A 12,099-nucleotide genomic window follows, 5' to 3' on the forward strand; every position below is an offset into this window, starting at 1 on the left:
CTTCTCAGAGGAAAAGTAGCATTTATGTGCCAGCAGTGAATTATTCAACAACTGAGTGCCAGTCTCTGAATTCATTAGTCTGATAAAGTCAACCAGGGAAACACTTTCACTCAGCAATATTTGTAAAAAGCCATTCAGATGTTCAAATAGTCAAGTGACTATTAATCACATTTAGCATATGTTCAGCTGAACCTGAAGCTTTTACTGTACTGATACTTTTCATGAACAGAGATTTCACTAACACAGAAATCCACACCATCATCTGCATTCTCCCATCCTACCAATTAAAAACACAGCACGCTCTCATTCACTTGTCACTTTATTTTGTACAAAAACATTTAAGTAGTTGCCACAGCAGCTGCCTGGGTTCTCTGCACTGACACTCTGGTATGGGTCTTAGCCAGATGGTCAGTGAATTCCTGTAAAAGAATAAGACAATTCACTACCTTGAACCAAGTGTTTTTCATGCTTCACTGTACGTCAATTTTAAACTAGAAACGGAGTGTTTACAACTTAGATTATCTTCCCCTGAACCTCCAAGATCTTCCCTGGCCTCCCCATTTTTTAGTTCGGCTAACTTGACATCCAAGAGATACCAGTGACCAACTTGGACAGTCTGAGAGAGGCAACAAATAAAGGTCAAACAAGATATGTTTAATGTTGGAAAAAAAGAGGCTGTAGGATTCTGATAAGTTCAGCTCTTAAAAAGAACAGCAATTAGTTCTCAGTTCACTGAAGGTAAAGCCATTGCTACTTTTGTCCTAATATATACAGGAAGGAAACAATTAGTTAACGTACTAGGAATTGGTTCCTAGATAGTCAGACTAGAACCCCCATGGCTGAAGGTTTCTTACACCACATAATACCAGGACTATGTATCAGATGGCCCATGAGCTGGATGCCTGGATCTGGCACCCAAAGCTCAATGCTCCTTCCACCTCTTCCCCCAGCAACCCAAAGCCCATGCTCCCACTTGTGTGGCTGTGCCTGGTAGGTAAGGAAACTGCTCCACACTGCAGCTCCTCATCCCTCTTAAGCACTACCTGGAGGCTTCCTCCCCACAAACCCCTCACATTGCTCCAACTGGCCAGAATCACAACTGAAAGGAGCATCAGGGGGTGGCACCTGGGAAGAGTGGAATACAGCCATATGCATCCCCCCTTGCCCCTCAGCCCCTTTCCTTGCAGCCCCTTCCCACATACTGAACCCCTCTTTTTGACATCTCAGAGCCTGGGGGACCCACAAAAATCTACTAACTGGGCCACCCTAAGCTCTGGGGCTGGTGTGTAAAGGGAATGGGGGTGCATCTTTCTGCTTCCCAGCTGGGGCAGGGGTTGTGAGGTTTTTGCTGGATTTCTTGGCTTCTCATTTATGTGGCCTCACTGATTTGTTTGTGAGACAGTGGCCCTGACATAAAAAAGGTTCCCCGCCCAACTTAGGCAAAATCTATTAGGGATTTTAAGAGTACTGAGGTCCCATCTCAGCCCACAGGCTGAACTAGATAATTTCTCAAAGTATCTTCCATGCCTACATTTCTATGAGTATACGGAACTCTGTCATTTTATTAACACCTATAGAAATCTTAAGGAAGATCACTCCTCATGAAGTCAGCCTACTCGAGTTTGGCTCACTGAGCCGAGATGAACAAATGCACCCATTTCTTACCTGATAAGGAGACTTGGTGAACACAGTCTCCTTCCAGAGGTCAGGGGTCAGATAACTGTATGTCTTAGAAATGGCATCAAAGGTGGCTTTAGCTATTGAGGAAATCAGACATTTAATGTTGTGTTACAGAGTATGTACCAAGAAGGCCTCCAACAAGGCTGGGACTTAATGTGCAAGATACAAGACAGGCAACAAAAGCCAGAGCTTGCCTCAATCTCAGGGGGGAAAAGAAATGTAGAGTTTAAAAAGGAACAGGGAAACCATATCGTACGGTCCCTCTGCCGTGCATTGTGAACTCATTTTCTTCTCTCTCTCCAATGACGACAATTACACTACTTCAATCAAGTGTAACTGAGCAGAGCTGAGAGAATTTTACACAAAAATCACACAGGAAGACATTTAATAATTCAGTGCCTCAAAGCCTTTATTACAAGGCAGAACTAACCTCAGAATTGATTGTGCCAAAATTTATCATGCATACAGGGTTTGATTCCTAGTCTTACAATTTAATGGCTAAACAAGACGCATTGAATAAAACGTAATTTAGCTATCCACTGGAACTTTTACATCTGAATATAACGAACGTAAACCTAAAACAGTCAGTGGTATAGTATGATTTTAAGCCAGACAGTTTAAATCAGACTGGACATCTGCTCCAAAACTTAACTTACCAAAATTACCAAGTGTAGCGGTACAACCCCTGGCTGAAGTATAGCAATCATCAATTCCAGCCATCATCAGAAGTTTCTTGGGAACAGGGGCAGATACAATTCCTGTCCCACGGGGTGCTGGGATCAGACGCACCAGAACAGACCCACAACGACCAGTAACCTAAAACAGAAGTTTCATTCAGTGAACTTATTAGAATATTTAATCTTTAAAAATTCCTTCATGCTTTCAAATGCAGCATGGACCGAAGGTGAAGGTTTTTTGTTTTGTTTTGTTTGTTTTTGTTTTTTTACCTTGCAAGGTACAGTATGAGGTTTGCCAATCTTGTTACCCCAGTAGCCTCGTCGTACTGGTACAATTGATAGTTTAGCCAAGATGATTGCCCCACGAATAGCAGTGGCTACTTCCTTGGAGCATTTTACACCCAGACCAACATGACCATTGTAGTCACCAATAGCAACAAAAGCCTAAAATTAAAAGAAAAGCCCTTTAGCCACAATTACATATGTTGCCCATACAAATCTTTTTTCAACGAGAACCTACCCTGTAATTCCTTTTACAATCTCAGACCACATCCAGCACAAGTTTTGCCCCATGTCCTTCATCACCATCAGAATCTTGAAAAGTGCCTGGTCTTTCAACTCCTACACTACAATTCCAGAAGTGTCAGGAGGCTATTAAAGGCAGCACAATTTGCCGTGCAGGAATATCCCAAACTGCCACTGCTCTTGCAACTCCCCATACAGCAGGACTGGCTGAAACACTATGACCTTCAATTAACTGTTACCACTCCAGTCAAATATAAAATTAGAGCAACTTCAGCTACTCAAAACGGCACTGGGGCTGGAGATTGTTAAACACACTTACTCTCAATCCCTGTTCCTAGGCCACAGTCCAGAATGGAGAAAATTTGGGCTCAATACCCTCTGGGGCCACCCCCTGCCCGCAAGTCTGCCTTTAACCTGTCACAGCATTCCTCTTTCAACCAAGTACAATCTCAACACCTAGTTCCTGGTGAACTATACCACTACCATGCAATATTAATGTAATGTAAATTGTCATAAGAGCTCTCTCTAAGGTTATATTCAGAAGGATACAACTGGTATTTTAAAAAAAGAAAAATTAACATCACAGCACTTACAAACTGACTTCCTCTATAGTTGGTAGGCGGTCTCATGAACACCTATAATTACCTAGTAATTCCAATATCACCTTATTTTGTCAACACCAAGAAAGGTACTGCAAATTATTATTCAACAACATAAGAGCACCCATATTGAGTCTAGCCATCTAGCCCTGCACCCTTTCTTGTGACTGTAACTAATGCTAGATGCCCAAAGGGTGAACAAATAATCAAGTGATCCATCCCATCACCTATTTCCAGTTTCTGGCAAACAGAGGCTAGAGGGACATCATCCTTGCCCACCCTAATATACCAGGGGTATTACATCATCCAAAATGTGCAAGAATTCCCAGTTAAATGAAACAATCGGCTTTCATTTTAGTCCAGAGTAAAAAGCTACCTTGAACCTGGTACGCTGACCAGCACGGGTTTGTTTCTGGACCGGCATGATCTTCAGAACCTCATCTTTCAGGGAAGATCCCAGAAAGAAGTCAATGATTTCTGATTCCTGCAAGAAGCCAAGTAACTTAGTCAATTACAGCTCAGAACCTACCCATTACCTCAGGACAGGCTGAGCATTGGACAAACAGACTTCCTGCAACACAGCACAAAAATGAACAGTTCTATGTATCAATCTGGACCATATGAACATCCTTTTGATAAGACTTGAATAATCTGACACAGAAAATACACACACTCAAAACTATATCTGGTAATACATAGTATAATCCATTCTTAAGTCATAATGAATTTGACCTGCCATTTGAAATCTGCATTTTCTCCTTTCATTAAAATACAGCTGCTTCATTATGTTGGGCATTATACTGCAGTATTATACTACCTTTAAGTAGCCTATTCCAAATACCTCAAAAGATAATAGAAAACAACCCATTCCCGAATAAATGAATCCCATTTACTATTAATCACTCAAGTACTTCCAGTGCCCTGAAGCAGAACAGATCTGTTTAATCAGAGCTCCTGAATTGGCTAAAGCAACATCTATTACCTTTACAAATCAAGCCATTTTTATTGTATATTAGTATGCACTTCTAAGGCACCTTCACAGTTCCTATAGGCTTTACCTTAATTGGAAGGGAGAAGAGATAAATCTCTTCAAGAGACTTGATTTTCATATCCTTGACTAGGCGACCAAGTTTGGTGACAGGAATCCACTGTAAAAAAGAAAACACCAAATGAATGTCATTGACAAGTCAGTGTCATAAGCATACAAGAATTATGCTGTACCACTTACAATTAATAAGTTATTTGTATCTTATTTTTGATCAGTGACATACACATTATATTATTAAAGTGTAGCATCAGAGGAAACAGTGTACAACTAGAGAAAACATTTACTAGACTTGCAATCTCCTGTCATGAAGCTCAGAGTTCTACAAATGCTTATCAGCATCTACATGTAAAATGCACACGTGTAAACTTTGTGAAACATTTAATACCAATACAGTGTGGTGGGGTGGATTAGCTCAGTGGTTTGAGCATTGGCCTGCTAAACCCAGGGTTGTGAGTTCAATCCTTAAGGGGACCATTTAGGGATCTGGGCAAAACTAATTTAAAGGAAAAAAAAGGGGGGGGGAGAGGTGGTACTTAGCCCTTCCATAAGGGCAGGGAACTAGACTCAATGACCTCCTGAGGTCCCATCCAGTTCTATGATATTTGTATCACACATCAATTTTCCTCCATCCCAATATCAGACACCCCCTTCGAACTACAAATAAAATGAAGGTCTAGGCTTTACAATGTAAAGATCACTGAACTGAGAAATACTTACTTCTTTATCTTCTGCTTTGCCACGGGCTCCACGGCCCCTGCCCCGGCCCCTACCACGACCCCTACCACGGCCTCGAAGACCACTACCAAAGCCACCTCGGAAGCCCCCTCTTGCAGCTCCTCCTGCACCTCCCGCAGCACCGGCGTCGTCCGCCATTTGCTATATAATATAAACAAAACAGTTTTTACTACTGATTTACTTGCTTAATGTCTTAACACACACATTCTCAAAGCAAAATAGGAACCAGGACTGTGCAGTTCTCCATAGTCTGCTCTCAAGACAGGGACAACTGGCCCCCCCTTTAACATAGCTTCCAATTATCTTACCATCTGTTATTCATTTCAAATGAACTTTGCCAAATAGATTCCGATTTCCTCTCCACACTCCCACAGTAAGTTTCCTCACGTTTCCAACACTCTACCAGCCACACCATCCCCACACGAGGAACACCCAGGAGAAGTATCAGTAACCAAAACTACAGGCAAGGAAGATGTCCCCAAGCAAAAAGCTTTTGTCTCTTCATATTGCACCATCTTGATCCCCACATCTCACGTCAGCACTTGGGACGCTACACGCTCCCATTTACCGCGCTGACGTCCCATCCCTCCACTTTCTGCTGGGCAGGCATCCTCCCGAGCACCCCGGAAGCCAGGCCCCACGTTCCTTCACCCCCTCCTCTCCCCGCGACCAGGCCCTAAGCATCCCCCACGCTCCTTTCTTCCTCCCTCCACCCCCGCGACGCTCAGCCGCCATCGACACCCAGCACCCGCAGGAACGAGAACAGGCCAAGCAGCCCGCCCTAGGCAGGAAATGGGCCAACACACGGATGGCCGACCCCCTGCAGAGCCTGCACAGCGCGGCCCTGCCCCTCCCGCCCCGCGGGCAGGCCCGATGGCAGCGGATCCCCACAGCTGCAGCTGAGCCTTACGTGATCTCTCAGATTAGAAGGCCGCGGCTTTGCACAGCCGGATATTTATAGACGGCGAGTTCTCGCGAGAGTTTCGCGCAAAGGACGCGGAGCCTCCCCCACGTTACCCAGAGGCCTCCGCTGCACGCAGCGCGCATGCGTGGACGATGGCGATGGCGCTGAGCAGGTGGAGCACGAGGGGAGCCCGGCAGGAGGCAGGCGGAGCTCAGCCGGGGCGGCTCCCGCGCCCTGAGGGGGCTGCTGAGCTCCTGCGTGGGCTTTACCCTGCCAGGGCCTGGCTTCGCCGGGTGAGTCCCTTACTCCCTGGGAGAGCGTGCGGGTGGGGGGGGTTCGGTTCTTTTCCTGATCTCCCTGTGCCTTGTTACAGCTGTTCCCATTGCGCAGCCTGCGCGGGGGAAAGGCGGGTAGCCCCACGCGCGCGACCCTAGCAGCGGTATGCTGCAGCCACGTTAAGGGTTACTTGCAGCTTAAAGGTTGGTTTTTTGCTGCTTAATTTTGAACAATAAATGATGCAGCTTTGTGCCCAGTGAGCTGTTTGGGGCAGGGGTGAGGAGGCGGTGGGGAGGTTCAAACAGGCAAGTGGGAGGGCGGAGGCAAAGGGTGGCAAAGGGAACTGGATAGGCTTCAAGGGAGTGCAGTATCCAGTCTGTTAGTTTAGGGGGAAGGGGGACCATTTGGGAATTTGCTTAGTTTTAGCCTTATTTTAAAACAAGATGCACTTGTATGTTGGCTTATTGTGAGCGTTGGCTTGCTTATATGCAGCCTGAAAGCTGGCAGTTTCCTGCCTTTTTTTCGCGGAAGATTTTCTGCGGGGCATCAGATGCCCATTGCCAAACCTGCTCACCATTAAGCATGCATTGTCTTCTTTCGGTATGTCAAGTATTAGAGGGGTAGCCGTGTTAGTCCAGATCTGCAAAAGCAACAAGGGGTCCTGTGGCACTTTATAGACTAACAGAAATGTGTGTGCATAAGCTTTCGTGGGCAAAGACCCACTTCGTCAGACACAGGTCCAGCACCTGACGAAGTGGGTCTTTGCCCACGAAAGCTTACGCTCACACATTTCTGTTCGTCTGTAAGGTGCCACAGGACCCCTCATTGCTTTTGGGTATGTCGTTACCCATGTATTTCTTTAAGTAATGTGTTGCTTTGTGGGCAGCTGTGGGTTATGGAGAGAGGTTAATTGATTGGTTTACAGTTTAGGAATACTTCAAAAGGGTGCTTTCCATGCTTTTTTTTCCCTTTATTACTTGAGTTCCTGCATGGGGTTGCTGCCTGCCAGCCTCCCCTCTCTCTACGTGGCTGTAAGCAAGAAGAAAATTAAAGCAACGGAAGAATAAATAATCTAAGTATTTCTCTGTTCTCTCTTTACAGCTTTCCTGTTTTTGACCCTTGACGGGGTATATTACCTGAGGAAGTAGATGTCCCACTTTTCCTTATGAGGAAAAGGGATAAGGAGCCAAAAGGTGTGTTCCAAAAAGGTAAATACTGTATTACAGTCTAATCACATAAATTGGGATATGGGAATATAAACATATCAGATAAAACCAAACCCAGCAGTAGTGACTGAACAAAACTTGAAGTTTAGGCCCAAAATGCCCCTCCCTGATAAAAGAATAAACAAAGTCCTCAATATACATATCCCCCTGATATTGAGATGCCTTCTGTGAATAGGTTGGATGGTAGTGTACAGTGGGACCAGAACCTTCTACCCTTGGGCCACAGTAGCTGTGGGGGAGGAAGAGTGGGCTCCAACTGGGTGGTAACTGCTGCTGCAGGGTGTGGAGCTGTGGTAAGCAGATGGCTGGGGACTTCAGCTCGCTCGCATGTAAGAGATTGTATTGTTAGCTGATGTCACAGGGCAGAGGAAGGACGTTTGACTGGGAATAGGGGAGGGCATATGTCACCAGGACTGCACTACTCACCCAGTATACCCTTTTCCACACTTCTGTTTGGGTGTGAGCCAACTTCTTCAGGGAATTCTGGGAGGCGTAACTCTACTTGTGCCTCTTGGAGTCTCACATTTGTTCAGCTGGCTGAGTGCCTGCCATCGAAGGAAAGGCAAGGGAGCGTAGAGAGACAAAATACCATTGGGACGCGGGAGGGCACTGTGTATTCTCTGGCACTGCCTGAAAATCTCCTGTGGCCTCTCCAGTGGCTGCTGGGGAGATATCTGTGCCTACAGCAACAGGAGCATTAAGCTTATTGCCCACAGACCTAGTGTGTGGGGAATAAAACCCATGTTCCTATAAGTCAGGCCAATAGGAGACCTGCAAAGGTGGATGCTAGTAACACTATTAAGGTACCCCCTGTGAATAGATGGACATACTGGGGTGTTTCTCTTTGGTATAATTGATGGTTTCTAAATAGGTACATTTCTGTTTTCCTTCCAGCACAGCTGTGGGAGTTTGAAGAGCTATGGCTCACACATGAACTATCATGGAAGACCACTGAGCACCTCTGCAACATTTCACATATGTACCCCTTCTGTATGCATGTGCTAAATACAGCCGTTCTGCGTACACATAAAGAGGTTGAAGGCAATTTCACTTTGTGGACACTTTGACACTGAATAAATCAGAATCTCCAGCCTTTTCTTAGCACGTTATGTTGACCAGTAACTAATCTGACTGTTTTCGTGATATGGGTTACGAGGATCAGGCTGTCAAATTGTAGTCAATCTTCTAATTATTATTTAGAGCAGTGTTTATAGGCTGCCTGGTGCTCTAAACACAGGAGAGTCCCTGCCCAGAAAAGCATACCAGTTAAATAGACGAGGCAATACAGTACTGAGGGGCAACCTCAGCTAGTGAACAGGCTGCAAGCTTGTTGTAACTGCGGCAGTCTTGGGGGTTAAGATAGTTTTGCTAACTGCACTTGTGTACCTAGAATTTGCAGGGTGTGCCAACTGCACCATAGCAGTGCTTTGATTGGCTGCAGAGTGAGCATCTAACTCTCACTCTTGGGACACACCTCATTTTACATGCCCTTGATTTGAGTGTGTGTCACTTTAATAATACCAGTAGGAAAAAAAACTAACCTGACAGAAACCAGCAAAATTTGGAAGCCCTGTGCATGGACAACAATAAACAAAATGTTTTGTGGGCAACAGATAGAACCTTGATGGGCTGCATGCAGCTGTTGTGTCATAGGTTACCCACCAATGCAATTCGGAGTTAAAATGGTTTCCTGAAAATCACACATCAGCTCTGTCAGTAGTCTGCAAATAGACTCCAGGACTTCTGACTCCAGTCCAGTACCTTACCCAGATTCTCTGCTTCTTGTAACAATGCCTTAGAAGATAGTAGTATATTGTGCTCGTATAGTACAAAGGCCAAATGTGTAAGATTCTCTTTTGGTATTGTATTGGGATAGAGCTATTCTGTTTGTACAGATTGAACCTCTCCAGTTTGGAACTCTTGTCTAGCAACATCTGTGGCTTGGCATCATCGGGGACCCCAAGGGTGCTTACTCATGAAGGAAAACTGGCAAAGCGGGACTCTGTTGCTGGACTAGAGTGACGGATTGGGGGCCAGTGCGGGTTTGGGGTCTGGCAACAGAGCGTTCAGAAAACTCCCTTGTTCAGAACCAGTCAGGTCCCAATGTTCTTGTACCCGGGACGTCCATCTTCTATAACATCAAGGTTATAAGGCCTAGAGTGAGACCGGGGCACTGTTGTAGAAAGATAATGGATTTAATGCTTTCTCAGGCAAAGCAGGGTGTCTACAGCAGGGTTTTTCTAACTGGGTCATGACTCCTTTGTATTGCCAGTAGGTTCAATAGCACTCATGAACTATCAGCTTCATGAGGTTGACAGTACCAAGCACTCATTAAATTACCTTCTGCTGTTTTTAATTAAGCAAGGGCACACTTAGGCTTGCTGTGTGAAAAGGGTCACCAGTGCAAGAAGTTTGAAAACTGCTGATCTATGGAGTAAGAGAATGTTGTGCTCTACTTTAATGAGTTATAAGACAGTAACTCCTCGCTCAAAATTTGTTATTTTTCTGAAAAATGCTACTTAAGTAAAACAACGATAAGCAGATCCAATTTCATCCTAAAAATTAATGTAAGTTGAGGGTCCCTGTGAAAATTTTTTCAGCAGACAAAAGGCAGTATTTCCTCCAAACCTAACACACTTTAAGGCCGTGTCTACACTAGCCCCAAACTTCAGAATGGCCAGGCAAATGACCATTTCAATGTTTACTAATGAAGCACTGAAATGCACATTCAGCACTTCATTAGCATGCCAGCGGCTGCGGCACTTCAAAATTGACGCAGCTCGCTGCTGCACAGCTCATCCCGACGGGGCTCCTTTTCAAAAGGACCCTGCCTACTTCGAATTCCCCTTATTCCCATCTGCTCATGGGAATAAGGGCACTTCAAAATAGGCAGGGTCCTTTTGAAAAGGAGCCCCATCTGGGCGAGCCGCATTAATTTCAAAGCGCTGCGGCTGCCCGCATGCTAATGAAGCACTGAATATGCATTTCAGCGCTTCATTAGTAAACTTCAAAATGGCCATTTGAATGGCCATTTCGAAGTTTGGAGCTAGTGTAGACGTAGCCTAACAGTGTTAAAACAACTTAATACTGTACACAGCAATGATGATTGTGAAGCTTGGGTGAGGTGGTGGAATCAGATAGTGGACTGTTTCCTAAGGAATGTCTTGCTACTAAATGATGAACTAGCACTTGGCTGAGCCCTCAAGGTTTAACCATGTTAGGAGGCGGGAAATGCAATATATGGAAGGTGGTGGCTGCAAACGCTTCCCTGCAGAAATTCAACATGCCTCTCTGATTTGCTCACCTTGATCATTTTTTTCTGATTTGTCCTCCTTGATTACTGTTTCTGGCTCTTTGTGCCTTAAATATTGAGTCTGTTCTGGTATGGCTGTGATCTGAAGAAGTGGGTCTGTCCCTCGAAAGCTCACCTAAAAATTATTTTCCTAGTCTTTAAAGTGCTACTTGACTGCTTTTTGTTTTGATAGTGTGTAGATTAGCATGGCTCCCTCTCTGTTACTATCTTGTTGAAGTGCACCACTCTGTACAGTGTGTACATGGCTGCACATTGATGGGGTGAAGGGGTGTTAGACATATTGGTGATTGCATTGCTTCTTTAAGTATGTTGACCCCCTTCAAGTACCCGCCCTTTTAAATAGACCAGAAAATCCAGACACAGAATTCTTGTGGACATTGAATATGGAGTGGAGGATTCCCTGACATTGGCTTCCCAGTCCCCACAGCAAGCAGGAGCTCCAAGGCATAGGGCAGAAGCAGTTGAACTGCAGCTGCCCTGCTGCATATCTTATAGGGAATTTGGGGGATCTGATGGGAGGCTACCAGACCACCTTGGTTCCAAACCCCAACAAGGACTGGTTGTTTTCCCAGAAAATCAAGTAGTGAACAAGGCAGGCAATCAAATGATGTAGGTGAGCACTGCACAACTTTAAATGAGCATGTACATAAGCATAAGCAACAATGTTAATCAGGATAATAAGTCCTGTCACCTCACAGAATAACATATTTTGGAGCATAAGCTTTCATGGGTAGAGACCCACTTTATCAGATGCATGAAGCAGGTCTTTGCCCAGAAAAGCTTGTGCTCCAAAATATCTGTTAGTCTATAAGGTACCACAGGACTTGTTTTTTGAAAATACAGACTAACTTAGCTACTTCTCTTATACTAATCAGGATAATGTTAAGAGAGCAGTTACTGCAACTGAATTTGAGGAAGCAATTCAAAGGGCTTTGTTTTTTTATTTACTACGGGTTGAACCACTCTGGTGCTGGACCAAAGCCCCAGGGGGCACCCAGTCAACATGCCCCCTCATCCCTAGAGAGCCGGGAGGCTGGCAGCAGAGAGGTTGGAGTTGACCTCTGCTGTTCCAGCAAACTCTGGTTCATAGACCCCTGCGAATCCATGGATATGCCC

At 45.0% G+C, this 12,099-nt stretch overlaps 1 protein-coding gene, 1 long non-coding RNA gene and 2 other non-coding genes across 4 annotated transcripts; 2 read left to right on the top strand and 2 right to left on the bottom strand.

The window, feature by feature from the left end:
• Positions 1–306: 306 nt before the first annotated feature.
• On the bottom strand, positions 307–5,419 carry RPS2 (ribosomal protein S2). The gene is made up of 7 exons (XM_075010988.1): positions 5,247–5,419; positions 4,540–4,629; positions 3,858–3,965; positions 2,628–2,801; positions 2,337–2,496; positions 1,666–1,757; positions 307–419 (listed from the first exon to the last, which is right to left on the bottom strand). The coding sequence occupies exons 1-7, from the start codon at positions 5,400–5,402 to the stop codon at positions 339–341; spliced, it is 861 nt and encodes a 286-aa protein (XP_074867089.1). The 5' UTR covers positions 5,403–5,419; the 3' UTR covers positions 307–338.
• LOC142021952 (small nucleolar RNA SNORA64/SNORA10 family) lies at positions 1,896–2,036 on the bottom strand. Its single transcript, XR_012647827.1, has one exon. It is a non-coding gene; the product is annotated as a small nucleolar RNA SNORA64/SNORA10 family (small nucleolar RNA).
• An 874-nt stretch (positions 5,420–6,293) lies between the features above and the next one.
• Positions 6,294–8,760, top strand: LOC142021793 (uncharacterized). The gene is made up of 3 exons (XR_012647780.1): positions 6,294–6,461; positions 7,546–7,652; positions 8,565–8,760. It is a non-coding gene; the product is annotated as an uncharacterized LOC142021793 (long non-coding RNA).
• On the top strand, positions 8,296–8,425 carry LOC142021954 (small nucleolar RNA ACA64). Its single transcript, XR_012647829.1, has one exon. It is a non-coding gene; the product is annotated as a small nucleolar RNA ACA64 (small nucleolar RNA).
• Positions 8,761–12,099: the final 3,339 nt, after the last annotated feature.

This window comes from Carettochelys insculpta, chromosome 16 (assembly GCF_033958435.1).
Source record: "Carettochelys insculpta isolate YL-2023 chromosome 16, ASM3395843v1, whole genome shotgun sequence".
Lineage (NCBI taxonomy): Eukaryota > Metazoa > Chordata > Testudines > Carettochelyidae > Carettochelys > Carettochelys insculpta.

Coding starts and splice junctions, on each gene's coding strand:
- RPS2 (XM_075010988.1), bottom strand. CDS start 5,402: ATGGCGGACGACGCCGGTGCTGCGGGAGGTGCAGGAGGAGCTGCAAGA. Junction 2,802..3,857: donor GTCAGCGTACCAGGTTCAAG/GTAGCTTTTTAC, acceptor TTTTAATTTTAG/GCTTTTGTTGCTATTGGTGA. Junction 1,758..2,336: donor CGCTACACTTGGTAATTTTG/GTAAGTTAAGTT, acceptor TTTCCTCAATAG/CTAAAGCCACCTTTGATGCC.